This window comes from Strongylocentrotus purpuratus, unplaced genomic scaffold (genome assembly GCF_000002235.5).
Source record: "Strongylocentrotus purpuratus isolate Spur 01 unplaced genomic scaffold, Spur_5.0 spur5_scaffold_14, whole genome shotgun sequence".
NCBI lineage: Eukaryota > Metazoa > Echinodermata > Echinoidea > Camarodonta > Strongylocentrotidae > Strongylocentrotus > Strongylocentrotus purpuratus.
Genome location: NW_022145599.1, coordinates 28,955,613 through 28,975,795, shown reverse-complemented (window position 1 = coordinate 28,975,795; position 20,183 = coordinate 28,955,613). Strand labels below are relative to the sequence as shown.

General features: G+C 37.3%; 1 protein-coding gene across 1 annotated transcript; it reads right to left on the bottom strand.

Annotated features, from left to right (window-relative positions):
• Positions 1-276: 276 nt before the first annotated feature.
• On the bottom strand, positions 277-19,240 carry LOC588739 (telomere length regulation protein TEL2 homolog). The gene is made up of 20 exons (XM_030984638.1): positions 18,819-19,240; positions 17,670-17,903; positions 17,197-17,282; positions 15,954-16,022; positions 15,380-15,527; positions 14,031-14,202; positions 12,891-13,032; positions 11,456-11,672; positions 10,419-10,535; positions 9,417-9,505; positions 8,945-9,036; positions 7,933-8,049; positions 7,479-7,550; positions 6,417-6,602; positions 5,744-5,835; positions 5,063-5,162; positions 4,356-4,420; positions 3,915-4,030; positions 2,426-2,508; positions 277-1,943 (listed from the first exon to the last, which is right to left on the bottom strand). The coding sequence occupies exons 1-20, from the start codon at positions 19,205-19,207 to the stop codon at positions 1,923-1,925; spliced, it is 2,607 nt and encodes an 868-aa protein (XP_030840498.1). The 5' UTR covers positions 19,208-19,240; the 3' UTR covers positions 277-1,922.
• Between the last annotated feature and the right edge of the window lie 943 nt (positions 19,241-20,183).

Sequence of the window (20,183 nt, the reverse complement as noted above, 5' to 3'; positions counted from 1 at the left end):
GAGAGAACATGGGGGGGGGGGGGGGGGGGGGGGTATGTAAATTGCGAAACTTGACACTAAACTTTAAAGGCCCATTGTACTACTTGTAGCTACTCTAGATAGAAAACAATGCCTAATCGGTGACCATTGGTCCCCCATGATCTTCTTTTTTTTTAATGTTAATTGAAAGCTGAGTTGATGAGATAGCCACCGGTCAGTTACCTTCCTTGGTAGTCTAATCCCTCCTAGCAAAACTAGTACAGACGGCCTTTAAAGACAACGCTGAGATGATCAACCTTTGGTTCAATATCGAGATTTAATGATGATAGACCGAGGTCTGAAGCCTTCCTTTGTTACATGTGTTCTTATACCAAGGGTGGGTTATCACTAAATTAGTAGAATACGAAGCATTGGAGTTAAAATACTCTTCAGCCTGTAACCGATTCTGGTAGCACAATAAATGATTTCCAGAAATTAAGTGAATCCAAAAGGAAACGTCTAAAAATTGCATAGCCCTGACATTCAACTTGAAGGATTTGTGAACAGAAATGAGTGCAATTCATAACTTTCATATTTTTTGTCCGATTTCAATCAAACTTTCACCAGTTTTGCTCCTCTGATTTTTTTCTGCTTTCTTTTAAGAGTAGCTTGATGTATAGGTTGGATGACCCTAAGGAGCCAATGCTACATATACAGCTATGGAGGGGTACATTGTTATTTCAAATAAACTTTTACAGATGTAATTGATGCCAACCCATAGAACATGACAAATATAGATGCATAATATGTCCCTACAACAATTTCTTTCTCTTTCAAGATAACCAAAATTAATTTTCAACTTATCAATAATAACACCAGTTTCTTCAATTTCAACATATCAATAATTACACCAGTTTCAACATTTCAATAATAACACCAGTTTTTTCCTTCTTTGCCTCAGAGGATTTATTAGGTATACATGGTTTACATTAAAAAACACAATGATACAAATCAAACTTACATAATCACAAAAGCATCATTATTGGCATAACAAAGAATTGAAATTGAGTTTTGTTTTGCAAAGCATTTGAATCATCATTAACATTATAAGAATTATACTGATAATTTTGTGATCCATACTCCTTGATGGCTACATCATGGTTTTAGAAACCATCCGTCTTATGCCTGCACACGCTTGTGTGTAGTGTCTAAGGGGTGGAAAAAAGGAGAGCAATGCGTGTGACGCAATGAAATACTACTTTGATATTCACGAGAATGTCCTTCTTAGCTCTGATAATTGAAAAATAGCTCACGTTCCAAAAGTGAAAAAAACATATAATTTACCCTTCCCTTCTTCTGAATGTTCTCATAGAAACATTTTTCCGGTAACTCCATTGTCTTTAAAAATAAATAAATCAGACTTTCATTATAAACTCTTGCCCATATTCTACTCAAATTTAAACCTGACACTTGCCCTGGCTTTTGTTCAAAGTCGGGTTCAAAAAAAGAAGTTAGTCTGAGGTCTAAATTTTCGATCAGGGGTCAGGTTTAACTGAATTAGTACAAAACAGACCTTTTTATCCAATTCAATCCAAAAGATATTTGATATAGCAACCGATGGAAAAGACAATTCACCAGCACGTTTCTTAGAGAGACACCGAGTGAGCTAGATGGATGATGATGATGAGTGGGTATTTCGGACTCGAGGACGGCGAACCAAGCAGTCAGCTATGACGGGGGACATCGGTGGTTGAGAGACTTGAAGACTAGTAGTATGATCTTAACAGCAATTCTTTGGCGTGCAGGCAGCCAATGAAGGATTCTAATACTACAGTATGTGTTCCAAGACTTCTGCAGATTGCTACTCCTGTAGGTTGAGATGGTCCCCATCTTGGATCTGCCTTTACATCGTCTCGTAGGAAGTTGACATCTCTTTTTAAATCATGTTCTGGTCCAACTTGGTGTCATATCTTACATTGCAGCTCCTATGAATTATGAAACAAACATGTATAATAATGTACTTACATAAGAATAATAATACAAACAAGGATCTGGACACTTTTCAACAATATTTTTTTGTGGTACATCGGCATCGAACGGGTAAAAAAGGAACAAATAGCCCGACATAATTAACTCTGTATGTTTTGGACTCCTTGAAAGTACATAGTGCCCTTTGGTAAGGCATTAATCCTCATTACCAGGTCCCTCGGAGAGGACCTAAAGCCATCGGCCGTCTGGTTGCTTACTTACAAGCATTTATGCTTTCTTAGCAGTCAGGTAAAATAACCACCACCACATTCAATTACATATACAATCAAAACATCAGCTTCAAACATTACTTTTGTAATTACTAGTGAAATTATGGATTCCTCGGCAACAAAAATGTGCTATTTCTGCCACCTCGATCCATAATTTCAACTAGAGCCTCTCAGTGCATGGTATATTTGTTTATTATCATACACTATACCTTGCTAACAGTAGAGTCAATGACCATTAGAGTCTGACCAGCTAGGGCCTTGCATTCAGGCTCAGGATCTCGCTCCAAAATATCTGAGAATAAAAAAACCCATCATGAAACAAAGACGTCATTGTCTTGCATGAGATAGAGGGTAAAGTGGTACCTCTTCTCGCATGTGCATACTGGTATTATACATGTACAGTGTATGTTATACTGAGAAGTGCATGGTTCTCATTAAACTTGTTACCAAAGGCAAATGCAAATTGTTTTCATGACAAATTTGCTCCCAGTCTATTAACTGCCAGGATTTCAGTAGTTTATAGTATTTATTGTAATTTGTTATTGATAACAAGTTTTATGGAAACAGTGCCCCGCACTCAAAAGAGTAAAAGAAAAGAAGTATTAAGATATTTATGAGCCAAATTGCATATTTTATGTCGGTCACATTTATCAAAACCATAGGAAAGTGAGTGGAAGATTCTATCATTCTGTTACCGCGAGAGCAAGATCTCTTCTCTCAATTTCAATTTTTATTCCATGAATGCAAAACATAAATCAATGCATAAAATACATATAGTAAAATACATACTCTCTTCATAAACCAAAAGAAAATATGGAATAATAAAATAAGTTTTTGTGTCAAGGGTAACATTGGCGGAAAAATCCGCCAATTCCTAACCAAAGAAGCTACTAAGCAGCTGGTTCATGCCCTGGTTATATCTCGCATAGATTTTTGCAATAGTTTACTATATTCTCTTCCTGATGTTCACACCAATAAATTACAAAGAATCCAAAACTCAGCAGCAAGACTAATCACTAAAACTAAACGCAGAAAACATATAACACCCATACTATTGCACTGGCTGCCAGTTAAGTCCCGTATTAATTATAAGATCCTTTTACTGACATATCAATGCCTAAACGGTACAGCCCCGTCTTACCTCCAAGATCTCATTCTACAATATACCCTTACCAGAAACTTAAGATCAAATAGTAAATCCCTCCTAGTAGCTCAAAGCACTCAAACAAAATATTATGGCACTCGCTCTTTCAGAAATTCTTCGGCCGAATTGTGGAACAGCTTGCTTGATACTGTCAAACAGGCAAGCACAACAGAATCATTTAAAACTCTGTTGAAGACCTATTTTTTTGTAAATTGTTAATTTTGTTCCAGTTGTTTAGTGACTTCTTTGGTTATAGTATCATGTACATATTTAATATTTAATTTATTTTTCATTTAATTTTCATGTTTTCTCATGTTTAAATTTGTATTACCTGAATTTACAATGTAGGCCTATTACATGTAAGCTATTTAGGAATTGTGTATCATTATTGTTGTTTGTAATTAATTATTTTCATGTATCAGGCATACATGTTCATTTCTATTCCACCCTTTTCCTTCTTTTCTAAGTGCATAGGGACTTTCTTTATGTGAGTGATATGCGCTATACAAATAACGTTCATTATTATTATTATTATCAAGTACAGCTATTAATACCTTGTAACCAATGACGACATTCCAAAATGTCGTTTTGGAGATCAGTCACCAGTAGGTGGGCAGGAACACTCAGTGTAACCATGGAAACTGCAAACATCAAGGACTGCCTTACATACCTGTTTTAAAAAAAAAATGAAATTAATTGTTACAAGCGGAGGTGTAGTTAAACAGTGTCTACTTCACAATCAAATTTGGGTAAAAAATCATCCCTTTTCCCCATCTTAAACAAATAAAAGTGAGGATAGCTGAGATGGGTAGTTGTTTGAACAGGAGAAAGGGTTTTGTCCAGGGGGTCATGAGAGGATTCCGAGAGGATTCCATGAGGATTCCAGGGGCAATACTACACTGCAAGTGGATCATGAGGAAAAGAAGCCCTGACATCCCCTGGGTGTGTGAAATTTGTCACAGGGTCCTTGTAGCTGGGTGGTGATTAGTACTTACTGCTCAGTGTGGTACCTGAGAGACCATATCAGATCCAGCAAACTAACAGCCATCTGACGACATACCTACACAAAGACATCAAAGACAGACACAATTGAAAAAAATACCTACAAAAGAATTTAACTCGATGTAATTAAAACTTGGTAAGTCCTATCACAAATCAAAATAAAAGAAATGGAGGCAGTGATCGGATCATTATCTGACTCTCAATATGACTTTCGTCGTACACGTGAGTTCCTACGCTGAGCAGACAATGTTTGTGAACGCATCATGTGTAAGCATGCCCCTTCCTTCTACTCTCGATACAGGCTTGGGCTGTGCAAGCCTGTGGGGAAAAACACTCTCTGTACCTTGGACAGAACGTTTAATACAACTAGAGGCCACGTTTGAAGGAGAGACACCCTATACTACTATGCATGTTAATATGCTGGAAACACGATGTTTAGTATGCCTGTAATACACAACAGGTTATCTACATTTAAAAAGAATCTAGAGACATGATCACATGTTATTTTAGTTAATTATATGTTGAATGTCCATCTGTGCATTTTTTTTCTTCTCATTTCTCTATGTATCTCATTCTATTTCTATCCCTCTGCGCCTCAGAATAGTTTACTAAATCGATGGCACATAATAAATGCTGTATTATTATAATTATTACATTCATACAGATCTTTGGGCTAGGCACTGCTTGCAGACTAACTTACTGGTGCATTTTGTGCGGCATACATGATGATTCCTAGCGTGTACATCAGCCTTCCTAAGAGTAGAAAGTCACTTCCTAGTAAGTCCATTGTGTTCAGCTTACTGCAGAGAAATAACAACAAAAGTAATGGAGGCAGTGTGGCCCAATCAAATCGTTTTCCAGATCTCATTAGGACTTTGGTTATACACATTGGTTCGGGTCGTACGGTGAGGTTACACAGGCATAACAAGATCATAACCAGTACATGAATCCCTAACGTTATAATAATGTACCATTTGCTCCAGTCAAAGTTGATCTGGGCTTTACTTTGTCGAACATATAGCAGGGTTCCAACAGAATTTTGATAAGCAAATTCCCTAACTTTCCATGACCCATTAATAACCGTTTCCAATGACAAGATTAGTACTGATTTGGCATGGGTTGTGGTGTAAAAATATCACACAGTAATATAGATTATTTCATGTACGTTCCACTATTTTGGCAAATCAATGCCCAAAATCTAAGTGTCCCAGTTATTAATTCAGTAAATGAGAATACCAATGTACTTTGCAGCTGAAATTTCAGAGCACCTTTTGTAGCCCAGGGTCATGAGTCATATAATCAGTGAAAATTTGTTATAGATGATTTGTGTGATGTAGCACGCTGGTATTGTTGTGTTCTGAATTAATACATGTATGCTGACCTGTCATATGCCTTTAGGAGTGGGAAGAAAAAATGGCCAGCCATCGGAGCAAAACGGTTGGCGACTGGACTTGGAGCTGGTTTGCTTGGACCCTGTGCACAGAAATATATAAAAGGGAAATATGTACATAGTTGCATTTGGCAGTTACTTGTACAAACATAATTCTTTTTCACACAATTGGCTCTATAAATAATCGTGCCATATTTCTGAAGTCTCTCATTTTGTTGTTCACATTTCTGGATCTTAAACTAGGTTTATCTCTTATTTAAACACTAATGATCTAAAATCCGTCTAGGCTATAGTAAGCAAATTGGGATATATTTAATATCTGACAAGAAAACATGATAAATAATTCATTGTATGGTTCCAAGTATTTCATGGAAATAAATTCAACAGAAATTTTCCAGATGGAGTTTCAAAATTGTTGATGCCAGTTAGAATCGATCAGAGGGCTTGAAAATTACCTAGCACAAGCCACAAGCCAAAAAAGCCTAAACTATGGCATGAAAATAATTCGCCAGGGCCTGAATTCAGGCTTTTGCCTGTAAACTGGCATCCCTGTTAATAGTTTGCTCTACTGTACTTAGTCGCTGGGTCAAGACAGAGACCCCAAATGACCCAAGACTAGGAACACCTTCGACATCCTACCAGAGAGATGGACAAAACATACTACCTTTGCAAACCTCCTTGTCTTGCTTTCAATCCTCTTCTCTACAATGTCTCTCCAGTTCTCCTCATGTTCCTCTTTGAGTCCATGTCCTTGTGGATTCAGGAGCTCTGTACTTCTATCCATGGAGGCCGTAGGGCATGGGCCATCATCTGAGGGTTTGGAAAGCTCCTGAGCAGCTGCAGCTAATACCTACATAGGAAGAGGAAGAGAGGCAAGGGGTTATGGAAATGAGAGAAAAAAGGGGGAGAGAGAGAGAGAGAGTGGGGGAGAGAGAGAGAGAGAGGGGGGTAGAGAGAATGGAGGAAGGAAAGGAAGGAGGGGATGGACAGGAGAGAGAGAGAGAGTGGGGAGAGGGAGAAGGGAGGGAGAAACATTGGAGGAAGGAAAGGAGGGAGAGAGGGGATGGACGGGAGAGGGGGGGGGGGGGGGGGGAGGAAGACAAAAGAAGGTAGGTAGTGAGGAAGGGAAGAGCATAAGTTGCGAGTTGTTTATGATATTTTTAGCCCTACAGTCTGCCATTATCCCCTGTAATACACGGTAGGCATTATCTAATTAGATCTAGAGGCATGTTCCTACAAATAGCCACAACGTAATGTAGCTCATTTGCATACAGTAATGTGCGCATCAAGTAGGGTTAGGGTTAGATTTAGGATTAGGGCCAGTGTTAGGGTTGGGGCTATTTTTTAGAAACATGCCTCTACAATTGATTAAATAATTCCTATTGTAATACACCTATTCAACTTTTTTTTTCTTTCAAAGACACATTCATTACCCAATAAAAAAACCATACAACCCAATATGGACCATGACTTAAATCCTCACTGCACTACTTGCGCCCTCTATATAGCAAACAATGCCTAATCGGTGCCTGTTGGTCCCCCATGATCCTCTTTTTCTTATGTTAATTGAGAGCTGATTTGATATGAGGTCTAATCCCTTAGCCAAACTATTACAGATACATGTACATGTAGCTTTAAACCATCGCTCTTCAAACTACCATCAAAACACAATGATCAAGTCTCTCAATGTTTCTACATGTATACACGAAGTCTTCATCGTATATACCTCTAATATATCCATCCTCTGTCTGATGTTGTAGTTTCTGTTGTAGAACTCTCCGGTCAGATAACTTGATGTCTACAATGAAGAACAAATACAAAGAAATCAATATCATCATCATCATCATCGATATTGTAGCCATTATTATCATCATTATTGTATATATTACTATTACTATTAGTATTATTATCAAAATTATTATTATTATCATTATCATTATTATAATCAAAATTATTACTATTGTTATTGTTATCATTATCATTATTATTATTAAAATTTATACTATTATTATTATCATTATTATCATTATTATGATTATCATCATCATCACCGTCATCATCCTCATCATCATCATTACCACTATCTACTTCATACTTTTGGCCAAAAAAAAAATGAGCCAATTTTCATATGGCAGAGGGGTACCGGGGTGAATATGAATATATGTAATCTATGGTCGTACCTCAAGAGGGGAGTTGACGGCTAAGGCCACCATAGCAGAGTGTCTTAGGTATCTGAAGTTATCAGTGTTGTACTGGTCCTCAAGGTGAAGTAAGATGGCTGCAAATTGACTGCTAACCTGTGTCACAATGTCAAAATATAAAATAATAATAACAATAATGAAGTGTCTCGTTTAACCAGGGTAGCCTCATCAGTATTAAAGCCCCACTGCACTACTTATAGCTACTTGCACCCTCTATACATCCAACAGTGCCTAAGCGGTACCAGTCGATCCCCCGTGATGCCCTTTTCCTTTATGTTAATTGAGAGCTGATTTGATGAGATAACCACCTGCCAGTGACCTTGCAGGGAGGTCTAATCCCTCCATGCCAAACTAGTGCAGAGGGGCTTTAAAACTGTTTAAAACTGCAGAGCTACCGTGACGAGGCGCTCAAGCATTCAAGGAATTTCTCAGGTACCGTTGACTTAACCTGGATGGAGAGTGGCAAGATATCAATCTACATTTGCCACTCTCCACCCAGGTTTAGTAAGTGGGACTCAAACTGAGAACCCTGTGATTCACAGTGCAGCGATGTATCCTCTACAAATTACATGTGTGTATGCTAAATAACTTAACTACTCCCAGAGGAGCATAACCCCTTGGACAACTACCCTTCATTTAATTTAAAGCCCCAACGCCCTAGTTTGGCCAGGAGGGATTAGACCTCCCTGCATGGTCACTGACAGGTGGTTATCTCATCAAATAAGCTCTCAATTAACATAGGTAAGAAAAAGAGCATCATGGGGGACCAATGGTCATCGACTAGGCATTGTTTGCTATATAGAGGGCGGAAGTTGCCATAAGTACTGCAGTGGGTCTTTAACTCTTAGGTCGCTGTCTGGGTAAGGGGTAGTTAGTGCAATGGGGTACTTGTCAAGGGGGTGGGGGGTGTACTTGTTCATGGCAGGTGTGTGTATTTGATGGGGATATAGTACCCATGGCAATGATAATAATACATAAGGTATTCTCTCACATCCTTTAAATCATCTGGTTTTGCTCTGATGAGTTTCTCCGCCACCTTGAGGCTTGCTTCAGTCAGCTCAGGAGCATCTCTTGCAGTCAAACCTGTGGAATGGAATGAGAGAGGAAAAGATTTCACAAGATTTGGCTCAAACATGAAGAGCTACAACAATAGGGAAATAAACAGAGAAGATTAGTTTGAGTGAAGCAAACATGCTGAAAATTACAGAGAAAGTAGCAATACACCTAAGAACTTTTAATTAAAATACTTTTCACAATTTTGGGTGAAAAAGCTTCTCTTGATGTCAAGCCTATGAAATATAAAATATCCCCTGGAAAATAACACATAGATAAGATGTTTCAAATTACCACTCAAGGTTATTGTTAAGAAATTATTGCAGGATATCAAAAGTTCCGTTGAAATTGAACATGAAACAAACAAAAAAGAAGAGAAAATTTTACAAAAACATTCCACTATTTCTTACCATCAATGCAGTCCCGGACATAAACTGGTATTTTGACCTTTGTGACCTTGGTGTCATGTGACATGTCGTACGGTTCAAAATCATCATCACTAAATGGAAAAGAGATGAAAAAGGCCCAATGAGATACATGTATAAAGACGCAAATGGCAGTGTGTTTTTTAAAAGCGTGTAATTGAATGGCAACTGCGTGGAACAAAGGTCTATGTTCATTGAGCTCTGTGTTAGAAGGTACAGAAATGTGAAATTTGTTTGAATTGAACTTGAATTTGAACTTGAGTTTGAATTGAAATTTGAAGTTGAATTTATTAACAACACATCACAACAATGACAGTACATTTTATTACGAACAATCATGTAATGCACAAAGTAATGCTGATACATAACAGAAGAGTAATGTTGATTGAACAGTAATGGTTTTAAAACTATATTTAGACATAGCCTGCATACTATTAAATGTACAAAAATTGAGATATACGCATAAATATGTGTATTACTAATATTTAGGTGAAGTTGTTAATGGGAACCAGTAGTTAGCACAAGTGCACTTTAACAATGTGGTTTACTGCTTCATATCTGATTGAGGCTTTCCAGATAGAAACATTCAAGCAGAATGTACACATGATCTACACAAAACAGATTCACAATGCAGATGTAACTTTCATTGATAATGCGATACAGTTTGTCAATTTTTATAATATCAACACATGAATCCAGGCTCCCCCTCACATGACTCCAAAGAGAGAATATTCGACCGGTTTTGTGCTTTTATTTGGTACTGCTCCAGCTTTGTGAAAACTGCCTCTGAACCTTGCAAACCAGGTGGGTGTTTCACAAAGCCTTTTTCAATAACAAATGACCCCAAAAAATGACAAATCTGCTGATAACCAATCAGAAGCAAGGATTTCAGTAGCTTATATTAAACAAAGATTGTCATTAGTCACTGATGACAAGTTTGGTGAAACGGGGCCCTGTATCTAAAATGACAACATGTTTTTTGGTCACCTGTCTAACTCTTCCTCCTCCTCCTTGTTCAGTGCATCAGGGATTCTAGGATCTAACGGGTCTTGAGATCCACCTGGCCTACGTGGATCAGGCACAAGAGCTACTTCATCCATCTCCCTGAAAAGAATGGAAAATACCATGTTGAGGGGTCAATGACACAAAGACGTGACTCCATTTTGAGAAAAAAAGTGGTTTATGTGTAAGTGAGCACTTGGGTCTTAAGGAGTTACATGTAAGTCTATGTTTCACTAGCCATTGACTTCAATGTGGTGTTGGGTGGAGTTAAGTCTTTGTGTTTCCATTTTTCTGAATATTCTGATATCAATTACTCATTTTGGCAAAATATGGAGTTTACATATTTGGTACAATATGTGAAAAGGTAAGTAAAATTTAACATGTAGCTCACATTCATGTTATTTCCCTTGTCAAAATAAATTTTGATAACTAGTCGAAAAGTAGTGGAGAAAAACAAAGTACAGAAAATATTATTTTGAAACTATTTTCAACTCTGAATAAATTGTTCATCAATATTTTGTTCCAAATCCTTTGCCTAAAATATATTTTGTTCCAAATCCTTTGCCTAAAATATATTTTGTGTCGATTTTCCATTTTTTCAAAAAGAAAATAGAGGATTAATACTTTAGCTTCCTAGGAAACACTATAAAGATAAAGAGAAAATAGCAAAAATATATGTTTTTTGCATGTGAAGAACAAGCAGGGTACCTATTCATGCATGTTAATGAATTATAGATTTTTTTTTTCACACCAACTTGCCACTCATTTTCATGTATAGTGAAATATGTACCGGTATACAAAGGCTGCACAAGGGAAACATGAAAAGTGGTCTTTATAGGCAGGTGGTCTTTATGTACATGTTCCTTTCAATGAGAAAGACTTTTCAAGGGAAACAAAACATGTGGTCTTTATAGACAGGCAATCTTTCTATGCAGGTGGTCGCTATTAAAGGTAGGTTTGACTATTCATTGTTAAGTAATTAATATTTTTGTGATGAGGTAGCTTTTTTAAGATCTGCTTACTTGATGAGTGAATCCAGCCCAGGATCTTCAGGGGGCTTGATCAAGGACCAGAGCAACCGACTCTCTTCATCCTCCTCGCATTCGAAGGTTAACTTGGGGCCACTGGGGTCAAGGGTCGTTGCCATGATCTCTGCTGCCACCATACCCAACCTTCTGACCCGGAGGATGGGGCTCTCAAGATGAGCTTCTACCCCACCCATCAAGAGAGTGGTCAGGTCTGATTAAGAGAAAGAGAGAGAGAGACAGCAACAGAGAAAGGTTGAGAGAGAGAGAGAGAGAGAGAGAGAGAGAGATTGCAAGAGGAAGTGGAAGAGAAAGAGAAAGGGAAAGAGAAAGAGAAAGGAGAGAGAAAGAGAAAGGGAGGGACAAAGAAAGAGAAAGGGAAGGACAAAGAGAGAGAAAGGGAGAGACAGCAACAGAGAAAGGTTGAGAGAGAAAGAGATTGCAAGAGGAAGTGGAAGAGAAAGAGAAAGGGAGAGAGGGAGAGACAGCAACCGAGAAAGGTTGAGAGAGAAAGAGATTTCAAGAGGAAGTGGAAAAGAAAGAGAAGGGGAGAGAGAGAGAGAGAGAGAAAGAGAAAGGGAGAGAGAGAGAGAGAGAGAGAGAGAAAGAGAAAGGGAGAGACAGAGAGAGACAGCAACATAGAAAGGTTGAGAGAGAAAGAGAGATTGCAAGAGGAAGTGGAAGAGAAAGAGAGAAAAAGTAAAGGGAGAGAAACAGAGAGAGAGAGAAAGGGAGAGAGAGAGAGAGAAAAAAAGAGAGAGAAAGAGAGATTGCGAGAGGAAGAGAAAGAGAAAGGCAGAGAGAGAGAGAAAGGGCAGAGAGAGAGAGAGAGAGAGAGAGAGAAAAGTAAATGCAACAAGAATTGAACTGATTTTTAGATCATGCCCACTCTCATGTTTTTCAACGTGGTCCTGATTAAGGACATACAACATACAGTAAAAAATAAAACAATTGAAATTTTCCTATTCATTTAGAAAATTCACCTACCATACGTATAATCAAATTTAACACAAAGGGTACAATGATTGTTTCTTTGGATTCTCTTGTTAAATATCTCTTGTTTTCCAATTCTTAAATGATTTGTTATCTTTGATTTAATTGATTTATATTATGATATGATTATATATATATTTTGACTTTGGTTGAAATAAATATGTACCTAGTTTGTACATTACTTCTTATTATGTTGAAGAATGAAGAAATCGATAAAAACAAAGCACAATAGAAGGCTTACATGAATATTCAAAGTAATGAGAGTGATTGCATGAATATTCAAAGTAATGAGAGTGATTACATGAATATTCAAAGATAATGAGAGTGATCACATGAATATTCAAGATAATGAGAATGATCACATGAATATTCAAAGTAATGAGAATGATTACATGAATATTCAAAGATAATGAGAGAGATTACATGAATGGTTTATTACCTCCTTTGTGCTTCTGTTTCTCCGCCTCATTAAGATGTCCAACACAGATGACAATGACCATGGTCAGGTAGGCATGCTGGCTGTGTGATGTATGTTTCACAGCTGACCGGTCACCCCATGTACTCAACACACTCCTCAGCACCTGCACAATTTGGGGAATACTGTTCATGACAAGTTCTGTATACTCTTTTACCAAAAAAAAAAATATATATATATATATATATATATAAAACAAAACAAAATCACATAACAAAAAAAGGACGTTGGTAGGAATGCATTTAGGAATTCACTTTAAAAAAAATACTGCCTTCAGGGCAACAACAGTTTCATTATAAAATTGAAGCAGAGTCACTGGAACGAACATCAAGAGACACGGACACAGCGAACTCATGAGAACCTCTACGAGCACTAGCTGAGACCCTGTAAGATGATGACCAATACTTCAGCGCATCTTCCGTTGCTACCAATGGGACCCAACGGCAGCAGAGTCATGAACTTCTAGTAAATGTATCAGAACTAAGCTGAACTAACTTATATTTTTACTGATTAACAGAGCTGGATTTCAATCCCCCAAAACAAACAACACCCGATCATCACATCACCTCTTGAGGTAATGGGGCTTTAAATGTTTGTACTTTTAAAATGATGTGTTTTCCATTGGGTGAGGAAGCTAGATAGCTAATCAAATTTCTGGAGAACTACATTATACCGACTGATCTCTTCGTTTATTATTAATACAGATATATACGTATGTGACATGCACTATGGTTTTAATCATCTCATTTATATTATGCAGAACCAGATGCTCTTCAAACTAGTCTACACTTCTTGGGGGTGTTTCACAAAGACTAAGATCAACTTTGAGTTGGACTTATCTATGACAGGCCATTCATGCCACTAGTTCCTCTTACCATTCCTGGCATTGGTTTATCAAGGGATGTACAAAACATGGTCACAAATCTACAAAATTTACCTTTTTGATACTTCATTAGTGAAGTTTAAGATATTATCTAAAGATCATAATTGAGAGACCAATGGTGAGAGCAACCAGTGGCATTAATGGCCTGCCAGAGTTAAGTCCAACTTAAAGTCAATCTTAGTCTTTGTGAAACTCTCCCCTGGTGAGAATGGGGCTTTTACCTTCAATATCAAGTGTCTTCTGGTAGGTGAGGAAGCCAGATAGCCAATCAGATTCTGCGGGAACATAACATCCGCAAAGTGACGCAGGAGCAAGAACTTGTTGGTGAGAAGGAAGTTGATCTTGGAATTTGTGAGGACAGCATCACACAGGAGTCTAGAGACATAGCCATACCTGAAGGTAAAAAGAAAGTATGAACCCTAGTTCGGTTAATTAAAGAGTAATCATAAATGTTGTCTTGAAATTTCAACATCGCCATCAATTTTAATCATTCACAAATCAATTATAAAAGTTAACAATAAATAAATATATAAAGATAGGAAAGACCCTATGTATTTAAGAGTGATCTTAAATGTAGTCTAAAGATGTAAACAATTTTTGAATTATTCACAAAATGAATGAAATGCTGATATTCCCAGAACAACAACAATCATATGCCAGGAAAGCCTTTTTTCTGCACTGTATCGAATATTGCAATAGTTTGGGTAAAATGGTGAAAATGTTGACTGAAAAAAAAGGGGAAAAAAATCTTTTACAAAATTTAAAGATTGGGTTCTGGTAAAGGTTACAAATTGTGTGCATGTTATCATTCTTTTTATGTCAGTTTGGAAGATTTTCATGAAAGAAATGTCAACTGATAAGGATTGCTCAGTCGTTACATTCAAAATATGACAAGAAACAGCTGAAATGTTTGGACCAAACATTCATGCCGCATGTGTGTGTAGTCCCTGATGTACATTTCCATGTGCAGTCCATGTGACTTTCCGCCAAGAGAAAGTCAACTTCTTATTTTCATGACTCCAATGGTTTAATTTCCTACATATAAGGCAACCTTTCCCAAATGCTTCCAGACAGACAGTTTCTTTCACAACATAATCACATGAACAGAACTTGATCTTATCTTCAACTCGGCCACCATCCAACAACAGAATCTGAAAGCTAAGTGCAGGAAAATATTTCTTGTTTACACCTCATACCATTCATTACATCTGGTCTTTTAAAAGCTGTAATCAAACATCATCAATACACACATCTATTCCATTAAAAAATAAAAACATCATAAAGTCCCTTATCCTCGTCTTTTTTTTACTGTCATTTCCATAGTCACTGCTTCTCTTGCTATACAAGAATGTCTTATAAATAAAAAATGTTGGTCAAAAGAGTCAATGCTAAAGAGACCCCAGGTTCAACTCCTGGACAGGCCCCAATTTCTGAGGTAGGGTGGTTTGACATTTATTCCCTCATTTATCAAATATAATCACGACTACTGCAAAACAAGATTAATTTCATCACAATCAGCGTAGGTATACGCATACTTTAACAGTCAATTCTACATAATCATTACTGTTACCAAGGGCACTGTCTGAGTAGGTATTCAAGGATGATTTCTAAACTCCGCTCTGGAGCCCCAGCGAAGATTCGGTTAGCAATGCGAGACCAGACAAAATCAGAGGCGGTCAACTTCAGAAGTTGTGGAAGGAGTACGCCAAAAATCCTCTCTGTGAAATTACCCAAAGGAAAACGAAAGAAGAATACAGACATTTTCCTTGTGGTATAATTCATCATCTCAATTGTTCGACAGAAAAATTTCACCAAACTCTCTTGAAAATCATTCAGTGGCAGAAAAGGTCTGCCTGTTCTTCAGTATATATTAAAAAAAACACAAACAAACTTTCCCTTAGTTAGGTATTCATCAAGGATTGTTTAAGGATGCGTACATGTACAATGATCATTGCATGAGCCTGTACAAGTACACTTAAACATATTTTGTTCTAACACCACAAATATCTTGAACAATATTGACAAATTGTTCTGCATCATTGTGTGGGTATGTTTTCATATTAATAATTAGTATCAATGACTACTGAAATAAAGCTATAACTATTAAAATCATCTTTAAAACATAGAAAAGAAAACAATCTTACCAGTGTGACCTTGAATACATAATCTACCAATCAGCTCACTCACAAACTGTAGGGAAGCATTTTCAGACTCTAAAAATAGCAAAGATTAGATAAATGACATTATTAATGTCATTAAGAGTCTTTCTTATTAACAAAGGTAATAACAAAATGGTAAGATAATGGTTTATTGAAAGAAATCATTTTTAGCCAACTAGCCGAATTGTAGAATCTTGTACAAAGGAAAAAAGTACCTACTAAATAATTGTTTTTAATATACAACCAGAACATAAAAATGATGCATAAAATCAGAGAATAATACATTGAAATTAAATTCATGCCATAGGAACATAAAATATAGGAAATTATCATCATGATAAAGATATAACATTGTACTTTAAACATAGTACCAAAAAATTCACTCATGGCATGCTAGACACACTGTAGCACAAGTGTGTCATACTTTTGAAAGTTGTGTTCAGCTCTTTGAAGCCGGGGAATAATACTGCATGGACAGTAATGGCATTAAAGCTTATCTTCCATAGTTTACAGGAGGGATTAGAGCGCCCTGCAAGGTCACTGGACAGGTGGTTATCTCATCAACTCAGCTCTCAGTTAACATAAGAAAAAGAGGATCATGGGGGACCAATGGTCACCGATTAGGCATCGTTTGTTATATAGAGGGCGCAAGTAGCTACAAGTAGTGCAGTGGGCCTTTAAAGGGCAATTTGTGCTAAACTTTTGCATGTTTTGGTCTAGTGTTATTATGCTTTATCCCCATTGATTGATGTATTCATGTAAAATCATGTGACAAACTTGATGTCCTATTAGCAAATGTACAAATACTATTTCTTGAACAAGAAAGCTGCAAGCATCATAAGATTGTTGGTAATGGAATTACTTGTGATTGAGATAATCTACTCCCCTGAAAGCAAGGTATAGAATGCAAAATGATATTCTACTTCACATCTAATGAAGTCAGATCAAGAACACAAATAAATACAAAGAAAACGAAAGAATTGTGAAATTTGATGTATAAAAGGCATGGAGAGTTGTCCACAAATGATGTCATCAAATTGAATAACGCCCTCTAGTGACTAGTCATTTAAAAAAGCTTTAACTTCTTTATTCCTTGCTCGATTTTGTTCAAATTTTCACTGATTTTATTCAAATATCTTACACTTTTCAATAAAAGTAACTTAGTATGAAGGTTTTGGTTCCCTTTAAACTGAAAAACTGCAAAATGTAAGATGCATATTGAACTCACTTGATAATTTCTCATACACATAGTGTAATGTTTGTAGTATCTCCTTGGCAACCATTGGAATAAAGTGATCTGGCAGGAAGAAGTCACTGTCAAGGGTAGTACAAGAAGGAGGTAAGAAAACAAAATTACAGGGCAACACAAATCTATTTCATCATCAATACCAATCAAATAATGTGCCATATTTCCTCCCTATTTTAGGGGGAGGGGGGGGGGGGGGGGGGGGGGGCTTAGACCTACAATATTGTGTATTAAGGTAAAAGTAAGTAAAGTAAAACAATGTTTCACTCTAACTGGACTGCCTAAAGAAACAACAACATAACTACTGGTAGAAGTAAATTATCATCCACACTTTATGAAAAAGAATATACGGATCTATCATTGTATCATATATCATAGCTGGACTATAAACACAGCACAATTTGCAATTCTTTTGAAAAATAATGAGAAGAATCAAAAAACAATCAGCAGTCTACCTGCATTCTTTCTTCAGTGCATTAGCCATCCGGTCAGGTAGGGTCGCAAGGACAGTCATGACCTGTGACCTTTGACCACTCGGTGCCAGTGACCTGGATGAACCAGCGGTGGGAGACTGACAGATTGTTGACCCAGGCAAGACATCACACGTGGAACACAACATTGCCTGCAGCTGATGATGGCGAAAGAATTCTTCCAGGAGCATGACGCATTTCTTCTGTTTGAAGCTTGGACTGGCAGAGAGAGAGAGAGAGAGAGAGAAATGGAGATAAGGATGGAGAGGAAGAGAGACAGAAAAAGAAAGAGAGATTGAGAGATAGAAAGGGATATGGAGAGAGAGAACGAGAAAAAGTAAGAGGGAGAGAGACAGAGAGAGACAGAGAGAGAGAGAGAGGGGAGGGGGGAGAAGGTTATAAACTAATTCAACAAATGCATAACAGCAGACAATCTAGATCTCTATTATTTCATAGCAACTTATTTTTGAAAAGAGGGATTGTCACAATAACTCCTGCAATTAATTTTAGAGCGTGCTTCAACTGCCCAACACTTTACTACCCCTACATCTTGGATGTAAATGTATTGTAGATTGTGAAAATGCTGATAGCATTATCCGTGCAATCGAGCAGGGTAGCAAAAGGAAGTCTGAATAGAAAAGCAGACAACGGCTCCATTCCGGCTTCTGTTTCCGTTTCTACATGTATGATCCGAAATGGAAAAATGAGTGTAGCCTACTAAGTTGACAGTCTTTATTAGTATTACACTAAATTAAGTATAATAGTCTACACTAATTTTTGTAACAGCCATTCTCTAAAGACCAATTTTGATGAAGTTACCAGATCTATAATACAATAAAAATGTCATTTACACAAAGTGAAAACTAAAATTTTTACTCAGAATTTGCATCACAGATTATTCAGCCACCCCCCTGAAAAAAAGAAAAGAAACAAAAAATGGAAATTGTTGAATATAAAATGCTGGAATTCTTATGTTATGATCTACATGAATTTCTATTCATGACCATGCATGATAACATTTTAAGTCTTTCCATGAATGGAATGTCATGAACATCATTACAAAAAAATCAGGGTGGACTGCAAAAAAAAAGAAAAGAAGCAGTTTATATTTCAGTACACAGTGCCTACATGTACCTGCTATTCTGTACGACTCCACACAATACAAGCAGGGCATCTTGAGGGAGACCTTCCAGGAAAAATTTGTTGAACAACCTGTTGCCTTCTTGACTGCGCCCAAAGTTTCCATACCATTCAAAGCTCAGGATATTGCACAAGAAATTAAGAAAATGGACATAGTTGCTCTGATGAATCTCTTGTTTCGCTAACTCCGAATCATGGCTAGGCAAATCAGTAATTCTGAGAACATCTTTGAAATGTGATGAGTCCCCTGATTGCAGCAGCAGATTTGCAATTTGTTCGAGAGCTGCACAAAGCTCTTTTGCACTTTTCGATGTGGAAAGCACATTCTTTGCACCAGTCAGACATTTTTGTGCAGTACTTTTTATTTCTGATAAGCTGGCCATTTCCTACAGAGTAGACAAATGCTGATATGATTTAGCTCCAACAACTCGTCACACATGTTCCTCACCGCCACACAGGAATCGTTCTTCCACCAACATATAGATGAACCAACCCGGCACAGAAATGGACAAAGGGCTAATGTGCTTGACCTCGTATTTACAAATACCGCCGAATTGATTATTTCGATCGAATACCTGCCTCCTCTAGGACTAAGTGATCACGTATGTCTATTAGCAGAATTAGACATATTACAGGAAACAGAGAAGACAAGAAAGAGAGAAATTCGTACAATCTATCAGAAAGGAGACTACAAAACTATGAACGAAACCCTGGAGACGATAGAATGGGAAAAGGTCTTTGCAGATAAGAACTGTGAGCAGGCATGGAATATATTTCTCCACAGAATAAAGGAATGCGTGGAAAATTATGTACCTGTACGGAAGTGTAATAAAGACAAAAGACGAAATATTTACATAACAAGGCCCATCTTGAAACTGTCTAAGAAGAAGACACGTTGCTGGAAACGTTATACAGATGAGAACAGAACAAGAGAGGAAAGGGAAAAGGACTTCAAAGACTATAAACAACTAAGGAACCAACTTAGGAAAGCAACAAGAGTAGCTAGCAGAAGTTTTGAAGCAGATCTTGTAGAGAACATTGGCCAAAATCCCAAAGCATTTTGGAGGTACGCCAACAGCAAGGTGAAGAGTAAGAGCCATATTGTGAGTCTCATGAAGGAGGATGGCCAACCAGCTCAAACTGACAGTGAAATGGCAAACATTCTTAATGAATACTTCTCCAGTGTATTCACTCAAGAAGACCTGCAGAATATACCAGACATACAAGTACCCTTACGAATGGACTTACCTACATTAAGCAAAGTAAACATACTAGTGAGCGATGTTGAAAACAAGCTTAAAAAGCTTAACACCAACAAGTCACCAGGTCCAGATGGGACACATCCTAAGGTGATGAAGG

Bases quoted from the DNA above. Each gene is read 5' to 3' on its own strand.
- LOC588739 (XM_030984638.1), bottom strand. From the start codon at position 19,207: ATGGCCAGCTTATCAGAAATAAAAAGTACTGCACAAAAATGTCTGACT. The intron at 10,536-11,455 runs GTAAGCAGATCT...CATTCTTTTCAG, and splicing joins GGGCTGGATTCACTCATCAA to GGAGATGGATGAAGTAGCTC. The intron at 8,050-8,944 runs GTGAGAGAATAC...ATTGTGACACAG, and splicing joins AACCAGATGATTTAAAGGAT to GTTAGCAGTCAATTTGCAGC.